We start from the raw sequence: 20,184 nt of genomic DNA, 5'->3' as shown, positions 1-20,184 counted from the left end.
GCTGCAGCCTCTTTCGCCATTTCATGTCATGTGCATTAAGAAGGTGTTTTTAGTGCTATGTATATTAGCAAAGCATTTCTATCAGTAAGTTGGGACTTGAATAAATAAATCTCAACGCGTTTTGGATCCTATCCTAATTTCTTTGAATGAAGAGGCTGTTTTAGTCCTAATTTGCTGCATCACAGGAGGTCCGGCACTTGCAATCCGTTACTCGGAACGTGTCATGTGTTGAGTCAAAATATTCTAGGCCTTTTTTTTTTTTTAAATTCAGTTTGATACTTGTCCGAACTTGTCCCTGTCCACCAGTTTAAACTGGGCGGACTGGACCTTTAATCCCACTGGTTTGGATGACTAGAACACTGGAGTCAGCTGACTTTCGACGCCATTTTGTCAGCCATTTCCTCCACCGCTCCAGCAGCCTCTCCGCGCAGCACAGGACGCCCCGTCTGGCCTCAGCTTCATCTGCCCGGACTCGCTACACAGCAGTCGCTCCTGCCCACACGGTCGCGGGTGGATGAGAGACAGTCCGGACGGTCGTTCGGCACCTCTGGAAAGCGCCTGGTCCAGCAGGACGGAAGCGGTCCGAGTCAGACAGACATGGCTTTGAAGATTGTCAAAGGGAGCATCGATCGGATGTTCGATAAAAACCTCCAAGATTTAGTACGTGGCATTAGGAATCACAAGGAAGATGAGGTAAAATGACCACCGAGCAAACACCCCGGCCTGGAAGATTTTCAGCCTACGTTCACTGATGTTTTTTTCCAAGTTTGCACATGATTCCCGTGTGGTTTTTTTTATGTCGACCACCTAGCTAAAACGTTGGGTAAATTAACGTCAGGCAGGCTGGTCAGCTAACGTTATCATCGGCTCTGTTCTCTGTCCTCTAGCTAGCACTTATAACAGTCGTTTTCAGGACCTGGTGCATCTACAATGAATGCTTGGTCAACGTGGGTTGAATAAAGTATCGGGAAATATGTACCGGTACTCACTTAGCACCGGCTCCTGTCGGGCTTTAAGCAACGAAGCTTAATTAGGAGTTGTCACTGACAGCTAGCTAGCTAGCCTGCTAACTAACCAGTTGAAGAAAGCAGCAACTCGACAGAATATCATGTTTACCAGAAGCTTACTGCGTATTAGACATATAGCAGGGATTATATTATTATGTCAATCCGTCGTTCGTTAGGGAGCCATCGTTCTTTAGTTGTTAGAGGTGCATTTTGGCAGAATTATTGACATTTTTCATTGATAATCTCTCCTTTAGTTAGTGAATGTTAGTTATTGAATGGGTCATGCTGCACCCGAAAGAGCGCTCCGCCTTCATTGTGTGAACACAGAGATGGTTTGTCTGCTAATATATATTTGTAGTTTGACTGTAAGTGAAACATTGACTGGTGATGGAGGAGGATGTGACTCCTGCCACGGATCTGTGGGTGATGACAGTCGGGGATGAAGTCACACAACACTGGGATGTGCCATTAGATGGCACTGTTAGGATCGGCTTCCATGTCAGTGGGCTCCTGTAACCGGGGCTTTCTCCCACCTTCTCCGGGCTGGAGAATGTGCTTCGGTGCTTTGCACACCTGCTCCAAACTGTGGGTCATGTGTGAAAAGTGGAGCCCGTCTGGCTGCCCTGAGGTCAGCTGTTGCACAGGAGCGGCGCCGCCCTCACCTTATCACAACCTCTTTCCAAGCAGGTGCATAGTTTACAGGTCTTCTGTATATTTTGCATGGTTTAACACAACCGTGTGCTTTACTGAAACGATTTTCTTTCCAAGAAAGTTCGTTTGTCGGGCGCTGATGTCTTGATTCCCCTGCTCGGCAGTGGTAACCCAACCTGGCCCGCTCAGATAATGCGATGGTTGCCCGGTCAACAGTGGACAGTTTGTTGAAATATTAATACAGTGGGTGCGTGCACGGGTGCGTGTCGAAGTTTTCCTGGCTGGCCTGGCCCTTTCCATGCACTGTTTATTTTGCACATGTGTGGAACCTTTCCACGGTTTATTCTCTGGTTCTACGCGTGTCTGGAATGACAGAGCTGATATATCAACGCAGACGGGAAAAGAGATCCGATGGAGTTTTAGGCCTCTTTGGAATTGTTTTTCACAGCCTTCAATTTGTTTTTAGAGGCCGCAATCATGTCGCGGTGCATCTGTGGCTGAAAGATTATGTTGTGGGCCTTCTTGGCTGCTATTCCAGTTATTTAAATGGAATCTTAATGGACCATTGGTTTAAAAAAATGTTGGAGAAGCATTTCATGTAGACCCCCCAACCATAGCAGCAAATCCTCCTCCTCCTCCTCCTCTAGCTGCTCCTGTCACTGTGTTGTCTCATGACTGCACACACATGACCAGCACACACTTGGGGTCTACAAAGCTATATGTGTGTGTGTGGAGGTTTTTTTTTTGTCAGCATTGCCGTTGTAGGTATTTGTTGATATTGGTCTTATTGTGAATGATTTGTACCTCCTGATTCCTGTGGTGGAGAATAGCCCATTATGTATATTTATACTGAATGCAAGTGTGGGCTGCTGAAACGGGCCGTTAATGAGTGTTCAGAGGTGCTGCTGCTGCCTTTATGACCTTATGACACAACTGCTAGGAATGGGCATCAAGTGGCCCATTTATGTCAGCTTGGTCTACAAGTGCAACTATTCAGCGCTCTTCTGTTTAATGGGTCCAGTTTATTACATATAGTATAAGTTGTACACATGAACAGGATTTAAACTTTAGACTCTCCACCTTGCAGTGTTCAAAGCAACCTACTGTGTCCTGTCAGTGTTCCTAAACTGATCCGGTGTCTGTGCTTTGCCCTTTCCTTTGTTTGCCCCCAGGCCAAGTACATCTCCACATGCATCGATGAGATCAAGCAGGAGCTCAAGCAGGACAACATCGCTGTCAAAGCCAATGCCGTGTGCAAGCTCGCATACGTAAGATCAGTCACCTCTTTGCCGCTCACGCCTGTTCAGCCTCAGAGCATCAGAGCATCCATCTAATCCAACGGAGACCTTCGCCTGCTCCACATTAGCTGCCTACACTGTTATACTCATGTAATAAAACATAAAAAAATACAGCTTTATTAACTAAAAATGTCAGGACAGGTTCCCTTTGTGTGTGACCTTTCACCCATTACTCCACTCAAACACACACTGAGGCTAACATGCAACGAGGAACATGTTGAGCGCAGCAGCTGCTGGTTTTAACCCTGTAAATTGGCCAGGTTTGCCTAGATAACTGTGTGTTTGTTGACTTTGTGGTAAAATCAAATGAGTATTTCCAATTATAACTTAAAATCACAGTTACGTGGATGCAGTCATAGCCTGCGAAAGCTTTCCACCGAACCAACGACCCTTCCTGCACAGCACAGGGAGAACTTAGCGCCCCCTCCCCTCTTCTTAACCTGACAGCTAGCTAGCTAGCCCGCTAACTAACTAACCTGTTGTGCCTCACAGCTTCAGATGCTGGGCTATGATGTCAGCTGGGCCGCATTCAACATCGTGGAAGTCATGAGCTCATCAAAGTTCACATACAAGGTAGGTTTGGAATGCCACGACGGTAGGAATTAGATGCAAATTCGATGAGATGGGATGATACTAATAAATAAAATGCAGCTTGTCTGAACAGCGCTTGACTCTTTTTAACAGAGGATCGGCTATCTGGCAGCTTCACAGTGCTTTCACGAGAGCACTGATGTCATCATGCTGACAACTAATCAGATCCGGAAGGTCAGTGGGTTTTATTTATTCACTTATTTACTTACATGATGGTCTGACTTCTAACCTTGTTGCCCTTTTCTATGTTTTTATCCGCAGGACCTCAGCAGTCCCAACATGTATGACACAGGCGTCGCCCTCACTGGCCTCTCTTGTTTTGTGACTCCTGATCTGGCTCGAGACTTGGCCAACGACATCATGACGCTGGTGAGCCTCAGAGAATGTTTTGCTGTTTCAGAGAGGACCGTTTGTCACTCACAAATGGTTTTATCTTGGTAGTCGAGGGTGTTGTTCTCATATCAAAGCATGAGCTCTTGTCCTCTGTCCCCTCTACAGATGTCCCACACTAAGCCCTACATCAGAAAGAAAGCAGTGCTGATCATGTACAAGGTGTTTCTGAAGTACCCGGAGTCTCTTCGCCCTGCTTTTCCAAGGCTTAAAGAGAAATTGGAGGACCCAGACCCAGGTATATGGAAAAACCTCCCAGCATGCACTCAAGGGACGAGGCGTGCTCTGTCATTGCAACCTCATCAATTATTCATCTGAGAATGTGAAATGATGGATGGCTTATTTGTGACGCTGCTGAGGCTCATCTGCAAACACACAAGATCCCTGTTGCTAGGATAACAGCACTTCTGAGGACCCTTTCCCCAATAACCTTATATAACCACTTATTATACTCCTTTCTTATTGCACATTACTGATTTGTTAATTTCTTTTTTCAGAACCAAAGAAACACAGATTATGTATTTTATTTTTGGCATTTCTTGATTTGTATTTGATGTCTTTTTATCTACCTAGGTGTGCAGTCTGCAGCAGTAAACGTCATCTGCGAGCTGGCTCGGCGAAACCCTAAGAACTATCTGTCTCTGGCCCCACTTTTCTTCAAGCTCATGACCTCATCCACCAATAACTGGGTTCTCATAAAGATCATTAAATTGGTAAGTCAGAGGTGATCAGGGAATTCCCACTTTCAGGACAATTCTGCCCTGACATTTCTGGTATTCAAGCAATTCCATAAAAGAATGAATAAACTTTTGATTTCTGAGAAATCTTGGACTGAACGCATCCTTGTTTGTGTCACAGTTTGGTGCGCTCACCCCACTGGAGCCACGGTTGGGGAAGAAGCTGATCGAGCCTCTCACAAACCTAATACACAGGTGAGATGAACCCCTATTACTGAGTAGGCTTATTTGGTCTGATGCATATATCGATGATAATCCGCGATGCCTCTTCTCTGTTTCCTGCTTGGCTGTCCTCTCTCAGTACCTCGGCCATGTCTCTGCTGTATGAATGTGTCAACACTGTGATTGCAGGTGAGCTCTGCTGTTCTAACTGTCCAATGTTGAGGTCAGATACTCAGATATCCTGTTGTAAGGTGTTTGATCACGAGACTAATCTTCTAAACGCTTTGTCCAACATTGCAGTGTTGATTTCGCTATCCTCTGGGATGCCGAACCACAGTGCTAGTATTCAGGTAAGTCTCGTGCTCCTTTTTCTGTGTTGTTAAAGATAAGATGGACCATGAAATACTGTATATGATCGTCTTACTGCCTACAGCAGCTGTTTGTGATACATTATCTCTGTGAAGACGTGCTACTATTTTACTGACTTTTATGTGTTTGCAGCTTTTTCAACCTTGTAAACTTGTGGTTGTTTTGCAAAAAATGTGTATTATGACAAGAGGGGAGTGGCTGATCTCTGTGATCATGTGAGATTAAATGTTTTTTTTTTTTTATGGCGATGATATTAATCGTCTGCCTTCCTCCCGTCACTGTTTGTCTGCTCCTCCTCAGCTCTGTGTGCAGAAACTGCGAATCCTGATAGAAGACTCGGACCAGAACTGTGAGCCCTCTGTCAATGCCTGCAGTGTGTCATTTTCTCATTGTCTGTGTGTTTCTGGACTAGTCTCTTCCTAGACTACCACCACGTAGAACCCATGACTCCGGATAACTCGAGCGTCATCAATTAGGTGGCCTGCTCGGAATACCAATTGACTTGAGTCACATCTGCCACACTCACATTGTCCTGTGGCACAGGATGTAGAAAAAAAAAAAAGTTTTCCTGGTTTGTTGCTTCAGTCAGGTGTTCAAGTGAACACTGAACATCAGTTTGAGTTATCTGGAGACCCATTGGTAGAGGACAGTGTGTGTATCTGTGTAGATTAGCAACATGTGAACTAGTGGTTTTAGCTTTTTCTCATAATTATAGCTGAAATGCTTTTCACCACACATAAGTAAATTTGGTGAATAATTAAATCAGGTACATTTGTTATAAAATGAAGAATCATCAGGCTTAATACTCCAAGGATATGAAGTAGTGGAATAAACTACAATATAAAGAAGGTATTTTCATTTTAGCTAGTCAGGGTTGAGGAAATTGGCACTGTTTTGATCTTAAAATGATTTTCTGTTCTTCAGTGACATTATAAAAGCCCAGTTTCTGGAGAAGCTGAGAATTGAACATTAAAGTGCAGAAAAGCTGTGATGCTCTGAGAGGATGTTCCATTCAAACCCCTCCTGCTGTGCTAAACACGGGGGCTCTATTTTCAGTATGTGTTAGTGTCCGGTCCCAGCTCAGCCCAAGGTCAGTCTCAACGACACACTCATTGATCAAGAAACCTGAGAAGCACCCTCTCTGTCATACAGCCGCGACTCAGCGCATCTCTGAATTTGGCAATGTGCAAAACTTTTAGTTCCAAAAACCAGACAAAGTGAAAAAGAAAGATGAAACAAATGAGACATTTGTGTCCAGTAGGTGTCGTGTTTGTGTTTCCATTTTTGTGTTTCCATTTTTGTGTTTCTTTCCTTTGTGCTATCTAGTGTGTCATTTCTATGTATTTGTTCTTAAACACTTGTTAAACATTTGTAAGTCATGTAGAGTATTTGCATATATGAAAGTGTAAAATGTACATTTATTTTATAGCAATATGTAGCTATAAATGAACCCACAGTCAACAAGAAACTAATATTTTCTAGAGGGGCACATCTACCCTTTAAACTCTGCTGAGAACATTTATTTTCTTCTCATAGTGAAATACCTGGGATTGCTGGCTATGTCAAAGATCCTGAAGACTCACCCCAAGTCAGTGCAGTCTCATAAGGATCTCATCCTGCAGTGTCTGGATGACAAGGACGAGTCGATCCGCCTGAGGGCTTTAGACCTGCTCTATGGAATGGTATGAAGTAATGACAATGCTTTTATACGCTGCACACTTCAATAACTTCAGTAGTTTAACACCGACCAGGAGGTTTTAAAATATGTCTTTGTCTCTCTAAATATTTTTTTTTTAAAAAATGGGTGTTCACCAAACTTGAAAGTTCTCTTGGCGTCTGCTTTCCAGGTATCTAAAAAGAACTTGATGGAGATTGTGAAGAAACTGATGCTCCATGTTGACAAAGCAGAAGGAACTACCTACAGAGACGAACTCCTCACCAAGATCATCGACATCTGCAGCCAGAGCAACTACCAGTACATCACCAACTTTGAGTGGTCAGTCTCCCCAGAGCAGCGCTATGTTACGGTCTCCCCGTCTTTTTAGGATCTGACATTCATTGTTACACACGTGGTTTTTTTGACAGGTATATCAGCATCCTGGTGGAGCTGACGCGGTTGGAGGGCACCCGGCACGGTCATCTCATCGCTTCTCAGATGCTCGATGTCGCGATTCGGGTCAGAGCCATCCGGGGCTTTGCTGTTGCTCAGATGGCCACTCTGCTCGACAATGCCCACCTTTTAACAGGCAACATGCAGCGCATGGGCATCTGTGAAGTGCTGTATGCTGCAGCCTGGATCTGTGGTGAATTCTCAGAGTAAGTCCATTTTGGGACGCAGCCCTAGTAAAGCTGCACACACAAGTTAGAATCAGGAGAGAAGAAAAAGTTATTTCAACACTATTTTTGCCACTGTAGTTTGTTGTCACATTGTGGCCACGATTAGCACAAGTCCTGCACTACAGTAATGTCACATGACCAGTTTATTATGAGCTATTGTCCAGTCTGGGCAACTTATTCTTCCTGAATTGCACCCATTTAAAAAAATAAGCATAACATTGAGACTGTAGAAAAGTTGGTGTCAAACAGTTGTCTTGGAAACAAGAGTCTGCTAACAGTTATTTCAGCCGTTATTCTCACAAATGACTTTAGCAACTGCACCTCCTCTTTGTAGACATCTGGAGAACCCAGTGCAGACGCTGGAGGCCATGTTGCGCCCCAAGGTGGCCACACTACCAGGCCACATCCAGGCGGTGTATGTGCAGAATGCAGCCAAACTTTTTGCCACTGTGCTGAAGAGCCAGGAGGGAAACGCGGAGAGCACAGCAGCACAAGAAACCAGCCAGCTGATGATAGATAGATTACCACTGTTTGTCCAGAGTGCCAACCTGGAGGTCCAAGAGAGGGTAAAATGTCTTTTAATATTGTTTTATCTGTTGCTGAAGTATACAAACCTTGTAATTTGCTAATTGCCATTTTTTCTGTTCTCAGGCCTCCTGCATCCTGCAGCTGGTGAAGTACATCCAGAAGCTACAACAGAAGGATGTAGAAATAGCAGAGGAAGTCAGCGCTCTGTTTGCAGGAGAGCTCAACCCTGTGGCCCCCAAGGCTCAGAAGAAGGTGCCTGTTCCTGAAGGGTGAGTAAAAGTGGTGTTCTTTTAACATGATCTGACCATAAATCATCATTAGCATTTGTTAAACTGAAGTATAACTGAATTAATGGATGCAGGCTGGATTTGGACGCCTGGATCAATGAGCCTCCATCAGAGAGCGAATCTGAGGATGAGCAGCCCAAGGCTATTTTTGCCAAGGAGGAGCCCAAACACTCCCGACCACGTCACACAGAAGTGGATGAGAAGGAGCTGGCGAGGGTAATGTAACACATGGATAGAAATCTAAAGCAGACACACTTTTTTTCTTGACTGCCACTTTCCCTTGTTGGGTGGTGGGGACGGTGCTGGAGGCGTAAAGGGATCTATTTTAGATTTATTTTGATCATGTTCTATTAATACATCCCCCTGTTTTGTTCTGACTCAGAGGAGAGAAGCCAGAAAGCAGGAGCAAGCCAACAATCCTTTCTACATCAAATCCTCCCCGTCCTCACAAAAGGTGGGTTGTCCCAGGCCTCATTAGAAGAAGAGCACATCCTGGCTACAAAAGTCGCATAAGTAATGCGGATAGTTAAGTTTTGTTTAAAAATATGCATCATCCTTCCTTCTCGTGTTTGACTTACTTCATACGCAGGTGTATCAGGAAACCACAGGTGTGGAACACATCCCAGTTGTACAAATTGACCTCACTGTGCCTCTCAAAGTCCCAGGTGAGAGCCAATAGTTTCATTCCATCCCAGTTGAACCCTTTCTAAAGCACACTGAAGATAAATCACAATTTACGTCTTCTTTCCTCATTCTCGTTTTGTTATCATTGACAAAATGACATTAGAGTGACTTTGTGTTTAATCACACACAGGCCTGCCCATGTCTGACCAGTACGTGAAACTAGAGGAGGAGCGTCGGCAGAAGGAGAGAGCCGAGAAGAAAAAGAAAGAAAAGAAAAAGAGGAAAGAGAAGCGCAGCCGAGGGAAGAAACACGACTCGGGTCCGGAGAGCGAGGAAGACATCACGCCAGCTCACATGGTTGACATTGTTACCGAGGAGATGCCAGAGGTACGGCTGAGCCACATAAACGTCCTCGGACAGGGAAGACGTGGTGACGGAGACATGGCAAAATATATTTCATTAAATGTGCTTCAAACAATGGAAAGAATCATCTTTGAGTTATTTTCTTCATGCTGTTGTCAATCCATATATTCACCCCATAATCTCATTAACTTCAGAACGCTTTACCCAGTGATGATGATGACCGAGACCCTGACGATCCTCATAAAGCCCTCGACATTGACTTGGACAAGTGAGTCTTTTCCTCATAAATCCAGATCCTTCCGTAGATTTCTGTGTAGACCCACATCATACAGTAAATGTTACTAACCAGCCATCCAATCTAGTTTTATTTATTTTCTCTATATTTACAGCCTTTATGACAGACCTTACTGGTTTTGCCTTTTTAAAACTGCATTGACGGCCAGCCGTGCCACATTGGTTTGCATTATCGTTAGCAGAAAATTCCCTCAGCATTCCAGAAGGTTGCTTCAGACAGTCCAGTTCAAGCGTTTGTATTCCCAGCCTTTCCTCGCACATCGGAGAAATATTTTCAAACCTCTGTGTTGAGCTGTAGAAGCCATGTTTCAGCCGGTGGGAAACGTTGTTGGGAAGGATAGCAGAAAAGGTTACAGATGATCCAAACTGGACACGCTGCCCTTTTCGGTTACAACCTGGACTTCAACCTACTGGTCACACAGCATAAATCTCTACAAGTCAGTTACAAGGCAGGAAATAAAAAAGTTTTGTCATATTCTGAATTAAAAACACAATGTAGCCTTTACTGTCTCAGCATTTCCAGTTGGCGTTTATTGATTTATTTAGTCGGTGACACAATAGGACAGCTGGACTCACAAGGACATACCAGAGCACCCTGTACCAGAGTTGGACATACTTTAGTCAATGAATCGATTAATCTCCTCTGCTTGTGTCCAAGGACACGGACAGTAGTCCAATTACACGACCCAGCGCAGCTTCAGTTACAGCTCAACTGTACGTGTGACTGAGACCTCTCAGTCACCGTGGAAATGCACCGTGGAAATGCACCGTGGAAATGCACCGTGGAAATGCTCTGTTGACTCTGTTACCGTGGAAATGCAAGTGCAGTTTGGGTCAGATTGAATATGAATTTTATAAAAGCCCGGTGTTGTGTCATAGCTGACTTGGCCGTTTTCCCTCCTCACTCCTGATGCCTTCTGCTTTCTGCTTCCCCTCTTCTATGCTTACACACACCCATTTACTGTGTGTGGGCAGTTTGTTGGACCCAGCTGGGCGCAGGTGAGTATCGGCCTCTCTGCAGGACCTGGCTTTGGACTGTACATAGACTGCCTGTCTTTTTGTCTATTTCTTTAAATGGCCATTTCCCTCCTCTTGCCAACAAAGCTGTGCTTTCTGTCTTTCTTCATTTGGATCTTACCTGTTTTCCTCCTCCTCCTCCTCCTCTCCTCATTCTCTTCATCCCTGTAGTTTGTTGAATGGAATAATAAACTGTGTTCCTCTTCTCTTGCCCTGCTTTTATACGCTTGATAATTTCAGCAGCAGATCATTCTGAACAGAACACAATTTAATTTGTTCATAAATGTAGTTTCTCTCTTAAAAAGAGAGGAACTACATTTACTCTTTAAAAAGAGAGAAACTTCCTATTTCCTTGCCAGTGGGCTGCTGCTGATCTTCTCAGGATGTAATCTTTTACTGCCTGACCTCCTGGATACTCTCCTACTGGCATGTTGGCACACGTGCTGATAGTAAAGATAAAGATCGATGTGCTTTCAGGAAATAGATCTGAGTTTGTTAGTACACTTTTACTGACCAATGATGGGACATTTAAAATGACTTGAATTATTTAATTTTGCTTTTATACTATGACAGAAATATGTGATCATTTTTAACTGTCAGGTTTAGTTGATAATTAAAGGCTTTTAATAAGAAGAAAGTTACAAATGTAAAATGCACAACAATCAAAGTACAGTAATGTGTTGATTGTGTAGCAGTTTACAGACCATCTGTCTTTACAGAGAGTAACCAGCAGGGGGCTTCAGTGCACCTCATTTCAGCCTTAAAGGCCACGTTTGTTACAATAAATCTGAAGAACTGTCCTGGTAGATATGCAGGAATTTATGAGGTAGTTAGATTTTGTTGTCGCTTTATTTGATACAGAGAAATAAATATATTAAAAACCACGACACCTAAACATCTGACATAGATGGGACAAAGTTGAATGGCGCTCTAACAGGGTGTAAAGGTCTTGCCAGAGCAGCTCCTACATCTTTCTGTCTTTTACAGTGTTCTGCGATGTTTCTTTGCTTTCTACTTGAATGACTTTGGATCTTGCTGATGCATCATGCTGAAGATTTGCCTGAAAATCCCAAACTTTAAGACTTAGCAACCTTTGCACACCTTATTGCAACACATTAACCAGTGACAGTAACAGATAATAATTAAGTTAAAATGAGGTTTTAAAGTCATATTTTCTACATTGTTGTTTTGTCAGGCCACTTGCAGACAGTGAGAAGCTCCCAGTCAGGGCACACCGTGCAGCAGAGGCTCCAAAAAGCCCTGTAGAAGATGGAGATGCTGCTACGCAAGAACCCAGGAAGAAGAGCAGCAAAGAGAAGCAAGAGAAGAAGAAGGATAAAGACAGGGAGAGGAAGGTAAGGATGCTTTTTTTTCCCTTTTCACTGCTTTTTACCAAACAAGGATGGTTCCTCTGCCTCCCACCTCTGTTGTTCCCAGTCTGTTGAACTGTTGAGACTACTTCATTGACTGGTTTAAATGTATTAAGACTGTTTCTCACAAAACACGTGAAATTAATATTTTTCAGAAGAGCAAGGAAGAGAAGAAGGCAAAGAAAAAAAAGCACAAACATGAAGACAAGGGGTCAGATCTTCTTGAAGTTCAGGGAGATGATCTTGAGGTGCAGCCAGAAGAAACCAATGACGTATCTGCTCTGCCAGCCTCTGCCAGTGCTGAGGTACACACACAGCTGTCTCCAGCCCCATGACGCGGTTTTACATTCACCCCCAGAATAATTTCACAATTAAATCATCTCATGTGAACCTTGTGACCAGTTTTAGTATATTAGCACTGAGTTTCACAGTCTGAGCTCACATGCTAGCCAAAGCTTGGATCGTGTTCATTGACTCATTGTTTTCTACCATCTGAATGTCGGTCTGTGTTAGTGATCGAGTGTCAGTTCCCTCAGAACCCAACTTGTAGTCTCTTGCCAAATACTTGCTGCGTTCACGGAATAGAGCTGTGTAATCTGTCTATTTTCATGAAGAGTGGAAAGATACAGAGCCTGTTTGGTCCTCACCTCCTCGCCCTCCTCTCCCTCCTTCCCTGTTCTAGGTTTCGGATCTGGATTTCTGGCTGTCAAACGCTCCAGTGCCCTCTAACACCCAGGTTGAGTCATCCCCTCTCTTGTCTTTTCCCATCTTGTCCAAAGTTTTCGACACCATTCTCTTTTCCTTAAATGCTCCCTGTTTTCCGTATGTGGCCACTTGATTCTTTCCACACTTTTAGTCACCACTCCCTGCCTTTCACAGGTCATCTAACATGCTCCTCTCTCATTCTGCAGCTGCTCTACATTTTCACGCATGTATGTGTGATGTCTTTAGACACTCAGTGTGTAAAGTGTGTTCTAAAATCGTCAGATGTTCTTTTCCACAGCTCCTGTCATCGATGTTGTGTTGGTGGTGGTGACAAGCATGCAGACATGGACATTGAGTTGTTGAAATCTCATTTATTGAGCCATTTCCATTTGTCCTACCTTATTATTGACAGTTTTAATGGCACAACTACTGTACAGAGTAGGGATGCACAATATTAATTGGACCGATAGAATATCAGCTGATATGGGGAAAATTACATTCATTTTTATCTGCCCCATAAAAGATTTTAACAGATTATTATGTCTGATACATCTATGAAATAGGAAAATTGTTCGTACGCCAAGTAGTTTCAAAACAGGCCAGGTTGCCTGGGTTATGTTCTCTATTGCCCCCCCCAAGCCTGACCCTGCCTCTGCCTGATTGACAATTAGCATGCTAACAGCGAGCTAGCATTTCTTCCCTGTGTAATAGTTTGTGTACGAACCTTAACCCTCTCTGGAAAGGCCGCCGTCAGGACGAAGCCGTGTTGCTTGATGACAAATCTTTTTCTGTCAGGGGTTTTGTAATTTAACATTTTTAATTGTGATGATTTGATATGTAGGTGCTTTCATTTATTGAATTCATATGGGAAAGATTTTGGCTGGTGGAGGTCTCTTGCTGCTGTTTAATGACCAAATAAAGCCCAGATTTTATTTAGGTTTAATTTTGTTTCAGATATTTTTTGGACAACACATGCCAAGTGTATCTTAAACTTGTTTATTGTTCCTAAAGGATTATATTCCTTTACACACAGAAGAATAGAATAATATTGTGCCAGAACACTGGGTTGCTGGTCTGATAGGTTTCAGTTCGAATTTTTCTTATCATGCATCACTACCAGGGTAAAATACATCCAGCCTAGCCTCAGTCACATCAATAAGCATTGTTCAGAATTCCTCTTTTTCAAGGAGGAAAAGTAAAACCACTTTGATGTTAAATTGATACCTTGTCTTCTCAGATTTCCTCTTTTCATCGTGTTTTTGTGCTTTTCAGAATGCACCGTGTCGTGTTCCTTCACTTTACCTCACGTTCTGCTTTTCTCTGACCCGTTTCTCTTTTTATATTAAGGCATGAAGCTGCTGTGTCACCATGTGTGTTTTACTGTGTGTTCATTCAACAATGAATATTGTTTTCAAGTGGAAAATTAATTACGAGATACAGGAAGAGTGGGCCAATCACGGCTGATCTAGTCTTGTAGACTGGAAAATTATTTTAAACGTTGGTTGTAGTCCTGTATATCAGTTATAAGCACATTAATAGTTTGATTAAGGTTAGTAGGCAAAATTTTTGTTGGTGAAGTTGATGATCCAAGTATCAGGTCAGCTCCTCTAGGCTGAAAGTCTGAACTCACTTCATTTACCTCCCGACACAGAAATGGCTCGTTCCACTCCATGTGTCACACGTTTCGCTGACTCATACCTGTGTGTGTGTGTGTGTGTGTGTGTGCGTGTGTCTGTGTGTGCGTGCGTGTGTGTTTGTGAGAACAGGAAGCAGCAGCAGAAGCGGCCTCTTTGACAAACGCCATCTCCAGCCCAGCGCCAGACTCTGAACCTGATGAGCCCAAAGACACTGAGGCGGAAGAGACCGTGAGTCACAACTGATAAAGTCAGAGTCCAAAATTCTGCAGCTGTGCTCGATATTCCCGTTCACATCGACCTGACAGCGTGCAGCACATCGGCTGCTCTCTTTCTCAAGTTCCATTCAGTGACATAACAGAGTTCTCGTTCATTTCATCAGTGTTTCAACACCACTTCAGCGTTTTTATATATATATAATAAATCAAGCTTTTCTTTTCCGTTGTCCTTGAGAAGAAGTCCTCTAAACACAAAAAGAAGAAGCAGAAAAAAGAGAAGGAAGACAAAGAGAAGAAGAAGAAAAAGAAGCATCATCACCACCATCACCACAGTGAGGGAGGCGCAGAGGAGTCGGTGCAGAACGGCACCGTGGAGGAGGACGAGCCTCTGCCGGTCAGTTCAAACCCTCCGACTGGCTGCTGCTGCTTCAGCATGTTTCCTACACGGCTCACTGTATGACAGGATGCTCCATCTCTCTTTCAGCCCATGTCAAATTACAGACTGCTCGCCGAAAACCCGTACATCAAGATGGTGAGTGACGACAGAGCAGTTTAGACCCTCTTCAGATCCTTTTATTCATGTTGTTGCACTGTGTTTGGTTGTCATGAGACAATCATTCTGCTGTGAGGGGCATTGATGATTGCTCCGATTTGATCATGCTAACACTGTTTTCCAATCATTAGAATAAACATGTTGATGTTACTATGAAGACACAAAGGTGTGTCTGATCAGTGGCACTGATCAACGTGCTTGATCTTTTCGATCATGTGATGCTTGTGCTCACTTGTTCCTGTCCCCAACACATAATCAGGTCTTGCTACTTTAAATGGCATCGTTCTCCCACAAATGAAAACCCAGTTATTATCTTCTCTCTATGCCATTAAAGTGGATGGGGACAACCCTGTGTACTCGTCCACTCAGAGAAATGTTATTTTGGGACACGTATTATATGAATGTAAATGTCTTCCCAGAAAACAGGTGTGCAGTAGTACAAACCACATATGCAGATGTTTTTTTCTCTTCTCTCCCTCTCTTTTAAAGATGATGGAGGATGCAGATGAGGTACTGTTTGAAGTGACAGAATAACATTAACTCTTTTCACGCTGTGTTCCTCTCTGTTCTTGGTGCTGCTCCGGAGCCACTAATGTTTCTGTCATTCTACAGCAATGGTTCTTAGTGAACGTTCTGCTTGTGGTCTCTTTTGAAAGCTGTGCTCTTTGGTTGGGTTCATGTATCCGGGTCGCTGTGTGTGCTTGTTGCCCATCTGCACATTCATACACGAGTTAAAACCCATCATGTTTCTCCCTTCTAAGGTTTACGACATCCAGGGAAATCTGCAGGATGGCAGTCAGGTGGTGGTGTCTGTCATATTTGAGAACAAGTGTGACAGCTTTCTCAAGTCCATGGAGTTCAACGTCCTGGACTCTCTAAACTCTAAGCTGCAGAGGCCAGAAGGCTCAGGTCCACACGATGGCCTCACTGTCCCGTTTCAACTCCCTCCAGGTCGGTGATTTGGCAAATGCTGGCTGTTATCAATGTGCTAATTTCCGAGCTGCAGACCTCTACACTATCTTTTGTTTTACTGTGTCTTAATTTTAAGCCACTTTAAACTTGTATATCCAGGAATTGAATGTAAAAGTAATAGTTTAACTCAACTGGAAACGTTGATGGTTGCTGCTCTCTTCTTCAAACTGGACTAAAGCTCCGTTCTCATCCTTCAGGGGTTTCCAATGAGGCACGGTTTGTCTTCACTGTGCAGAGCATCGTAATGTCACAGAAACTGAAGGGAACCCTCACTTTTATAGTAAAGGTATGTAGCCTCACACAAACACATGCTGACTTGTGCAAGCCTTCTGTTTCCTTTCAAATATTTTCAGACCCGTAAGAGGATTGGTTGTTTATTTATTTTTTCATTTCCACAGAATGAGGACTCCTCAACTCATGAGAAACTGGACTTCAAACTGCACTTTACCTGCACCTCGTACCTAATCACAACACCATGCTACAGGTTGGTGTTTTGGTATCCTTGGAGTATCAAGAGTCCCCAACGATTCTCTCTGGGCCAACAATCTCCAACACTGTTGAGTAACTGTATCCATGCAAACCTAAGTGTCTTCTGTCTTTCCAGTGATGCTTTTGCAAAGCTGCTAGAGTCTGGAGACCTGAAGAGCAGTTCCATCAGACTGGAGGGAGTGGATATGCCCTTCCACCATGTCCTGGCCAGGATCTGCTTCCACCACCATTTCTCCGGTACACAAGGGAACCTTTGAACTTCTTACCTAAAAAGGATCATATTAATCATTAAAGTTGCTTTTCTGCATTTCTGTAATGCTAAACCTAAATTGCTTCCTACAACGTTAATGATGATTTGTCCTGTGCCACACGTTCTGATCATCGCTGCGCTTTTCTCTCTTTCTTACTGGGGTAGTTGTGGAAAGGATCGACTCCTGCGCCTCCATGTACAGCAGGTCTATCCAGGGTCACCATGTCTGTCTGCTGGTCAAAACTGTGAGTGAACCTAGTTTAGATCCTGATCGCTCATGTCAAAACAGAGCAACTAACTGTGTTTTCTTTTCTTTTGCTCCTCCAGTCTGGTCAGACCGTGTCCATTGATGCTAAATGCGATGAGCCGACGCTGCTTGGGAATGTGCTGGATGAGATCAAGCAAACCTTCTCTCAGTGCTGATTGTGCGCAAGGGTGCCCAAGACCCCTCCATGCCACACACACTCCCCCCTTCTGAAACACAGCATAATCATGTTACAAAACACTGCAGCCTGCACTTTCTGTATAATCATATTTATTAGTCATTAGGTTTGCAAAATTCCTTTTTTCTTCAGCGTCCCACGTTGTACTTCCTCTGCACTCTGCAGTCACCCCTGACCCTCCATCAGACTCATTCAAATTTCTCTTGTTTTATTTCCGTTGTCTGTCACTTCCCCCAGACTGGTAACTCTGCAGCGCTCTTGTTTCTGGGTGTTCCTTATTTTGTCGTACCCGTCGTCCCTCCACGGTCTGTGACAGTCGCGGTGTAATGTACCTGGAGTTTTGTTGATAGTCGAGTTGTGTTTACTGTTTTGGAGTTGTTGACTTTTTTTTGTCTTTGGTTTGTATTTTGTGTGTCTTCTTTTTCTTGAAGCCTGTCTGCACCTTCATGTCACTATTCTTTAAAAAAAACAAAAACAATTTACCATCTCTTATTAATTCATGTCAGTCTGGAAAAACCCAAATTGGTTCCTCACATCTGCTCCCACTGAGCTGGAGCCATGAGAAGAGCAGACAGTGTAACTGCAGGGAGACCAAAGCGAAGGCATGGGTCTAAAACATTTCAGAGATCTGCTTGTCTGGATCAGCAGAATCTGGGTAAATCTTTGGGTTTGCTCTGCCTTACTGGTGTACTCTGAACTCTGGAGCCTTGTCAACTGTGATTGACTGTGCCAAGCTGAAGCAGAATTCTCAGCCTGTCGTTGCTTTTAAGGGGGAAAAAGGGTGAATTAGTGGAGGGGAAGTAAGAATACTTAACTGATAGACCAAGATTATCCAGGGCATTTTATAATCAGACCAGCCTAATCACAACGGTAATGTTACTGCAGCAAAAACTGAAGGGTTTTTAGTTGAGTTAATGTAATAAAAATCCAACTTTCCAGCTGTGTGTGTGTGTGTGTGGGGGGTGCTGTTACATGTTAACAAAGGTCACCGCCACCCCATCTTCAGTTTTTAAAAACCAGCCGCATATCGACTTTCTAATTCTCCCTGTAAGGAGAGAGCGACTGATGGTTTTAAGTTTCCCTCTCAGTCTGTGTTGAGCAGTGTAATTTCCACTGTAATGACTTTCCTCTAACAGCTGAATGCAGACGGCTTTATGCCAGTGTGAAATCCTGTGAAACTTTGTTTTTTTTGGTGTGACACTAAGGTCATCATCACAGTAGTAGAGACCCAGCAGGCGTACATCCAGGTAAACCTTCAGTTGCCCTCCTTTTTTCTTCAAAAACTGCCTTGCTTACATTTTTTCTTTTTGTTCACGGCCATGCGTCGATGTGCACGGATGACCTCAGAGGTTTAGCGTTGTTAGCCAGTCAACTATCATCAGCAGCAAATACAGCTGACTTGGTAGCATTTCTGAGCATATATGCGGTTTGACCTTCCTCACATGGGTCTGCTGTTGTAGATACCAACCCTGATTATTATACATATTGCCTCAAGATAAGGTCTGTCATTTCATCAAGACTTCTGTCTAGTAGTCGGATCTGAATACAGATGTGATCAGCTGTTTTCAGGATTGTTGATAAGAAAATAATCTGTGTATTCCCTGGTCCTGGATATAATTGATCAACAGTGGGGAAAAGATTCCACCTAATCATTGTTCTTGATCATTTTCCTGTGCATATTTGATTAAAAATTTGTGTACTGCATGATTAGGAATGTACACAATTTTTCCTTATTTTTCCCTCCTATTTTTTTCCAAGACGCATACTTGGCATTCCATTTTTCCATTTTCTTTGTTGTTTTAAATGAAGTTTACTTCTATTTTTTGATGTTTTTACTCAACGTTCAGGTGATTAAAACAAGCGATATGTTTGATTGTGTTAAATTATTAAACACTGGGAAGGAAAGGGTTTCTGCTCGGTGTCATGACACTGAGGGCAGGCTGCTCTGAGGTAATGACTAGAACAGGTCACACGAATCAGTGTACTGAGGGGCAACACACTTTGTCTTAATTCACTTAATTCAGTTCTGCTGATGTTTGGGCTTCAAAAATTTAAAAATACTCTCCAATGACTCGGATACCTGCATCTTTTTATTTCTCCATTTTGCATTATCAAGCTGTACAATGTAAATGTTTCAAAAGGGGAAAACATTAATGATCTACATTCCCTTTAAAGTCCACCCAAATAAACTATAAATGCTGTTAGAAGTTGCTGTGGTCTTTTGTGTTACTGTGAGCCTATATGCCAAAGGGTTCAAATTCATCTGCATTAGGTAGTAATGCAGGGTTTGCTGAATATTAGAAGCACATATTATCTATGATGTACAGTAGTAATCTATAAATTTGATCCTTTCTGTTAAATCAAGCTTTGTTACTACAGTTGATACTTCATACACCTATGCCTTATCATACATATGTGTTAATACATACATATGTGTTCTTGATTTACTGTAATTGTGTAAAAAACGTTATAACTGAGTTCAAATTCTATTAACGTTACTTGTCCAGTTAACCCATTTCATTTGGCGTCTGTCCAAAGAACTTCAATTCCCAGAAAGCTTTGAGTGACAGAACTCGAGACCTCTAGTGCCTGGATAGTTGAGTAAAGTTAAAATGAACAGATGGGCTATTTACGCGTTACTGTCCCGTGTTAAGACATATTTATTGACATTTCGATGCTACTCAGCCGTTCTCAGCTTCAACGCTGCGGACACGCTGGCTGTCAGAGAGCCAAGGCGCTAGCTTTAGTTAGCATCATCGCGACGTGAAGCAAAACCGAATCCGAATCCGATGCGTGCTTTCAAAATAAACCTGTAGTCGCGAAATAAATTCTGAAAGCTAATCTATCTGCCTCTCTCAGTCGATTATAGGATGAAATTTTAGTTTACTTTCGCAC

General features: G+C 43.2%; 1 protein-coding gene across 6 annotated transcripts; it reads left to right on the top strand.

Annotated features, from left to right (window-relative positions):
* Positions 1-190: 190 nt before the first annotated feature.
* Positions 191-19,494, top strand: ap3d1 (adaptor related protein complex 3 subunit delta 1). 6 transcript variants are annotated; one of them, XM_029828239.1, is made up of 35 exons: positions 191-693; positions 2,831-2,926; positions 3,449-3,529; positions 3,641-3,721; positions 3,809-3,916; positions 4,046-4,175; positions 4,511-4,650; positions 4,796-4,869; positions 4,976-5,025; positions 5,137-5,186; positions 5,506-5,554; positions 6,742-6,887; positions 7,053-7,201; positions 7,291-7,521; positions 7,877-8,108; positions 8,194-8,339; positions 8,432-8,573; positions 8,740-8,811; positions 8,947-9,022; positions 9,172-9,368; positions 9,539-9,612; positions 10,614-10,637; positions 11,851-12,010; positions 12,184-12,330; positions 12,708-12,761; positions 14,497-14,595; positions 14,821-14,976; positions 15,067-15,114; positions 15,625-15,645; positions 15,897-16,086; positions 16,305-16,393; positions 16,506-16,591; positions 16,712-16,833; positions 17,012-17,091; positions 17,174-19,494. In XM_029828239.1, exons 1-35 carry the CDS (start codon positions 598-600, stop codon positions 17,267-17,269), a joined length of 3,792 nt encoding a protein of 1,263 aa, XP_029684099.1. In that variant the 5' UTR covers positions 191-597; the 3' UTR covers positions 17,270-19,494. The 6 variants fall into 6 exon arrangements, with proteins under 6 accessions (XP_029684099.1, XP_029684098.1, XP_011613101.2 ...); XM_029828238.1 differs by having other exon boundaries at positions 12,181-12,330; XM_011614799.2 differs by lacking the exon at positions 10,614-10,637 and having other exon boundaries at positions 12,181-12,330.
* Positions 19,495-20,184: the final 690 nt, after the last annotated feature.

Source organism: Takifugu rubripes, chromosome 20 (genome assembly GCF_901000725.2).
Source record: "Takifugu rubripes chromosome 20, fTakRub1.2, whole genome shotgun sequence".
NCBI lineage: Eukaryota > Metazoa > Chordata > Actinopteri > Tetraodontiformes > Tetraodontidae > Takifugu > Takifugu rubripes.
The sequence above is the reverse complement of the archived record's forward strand: the minus strand, read 5'-3'. Positions and strand labels throughout refer to the sequence as shown.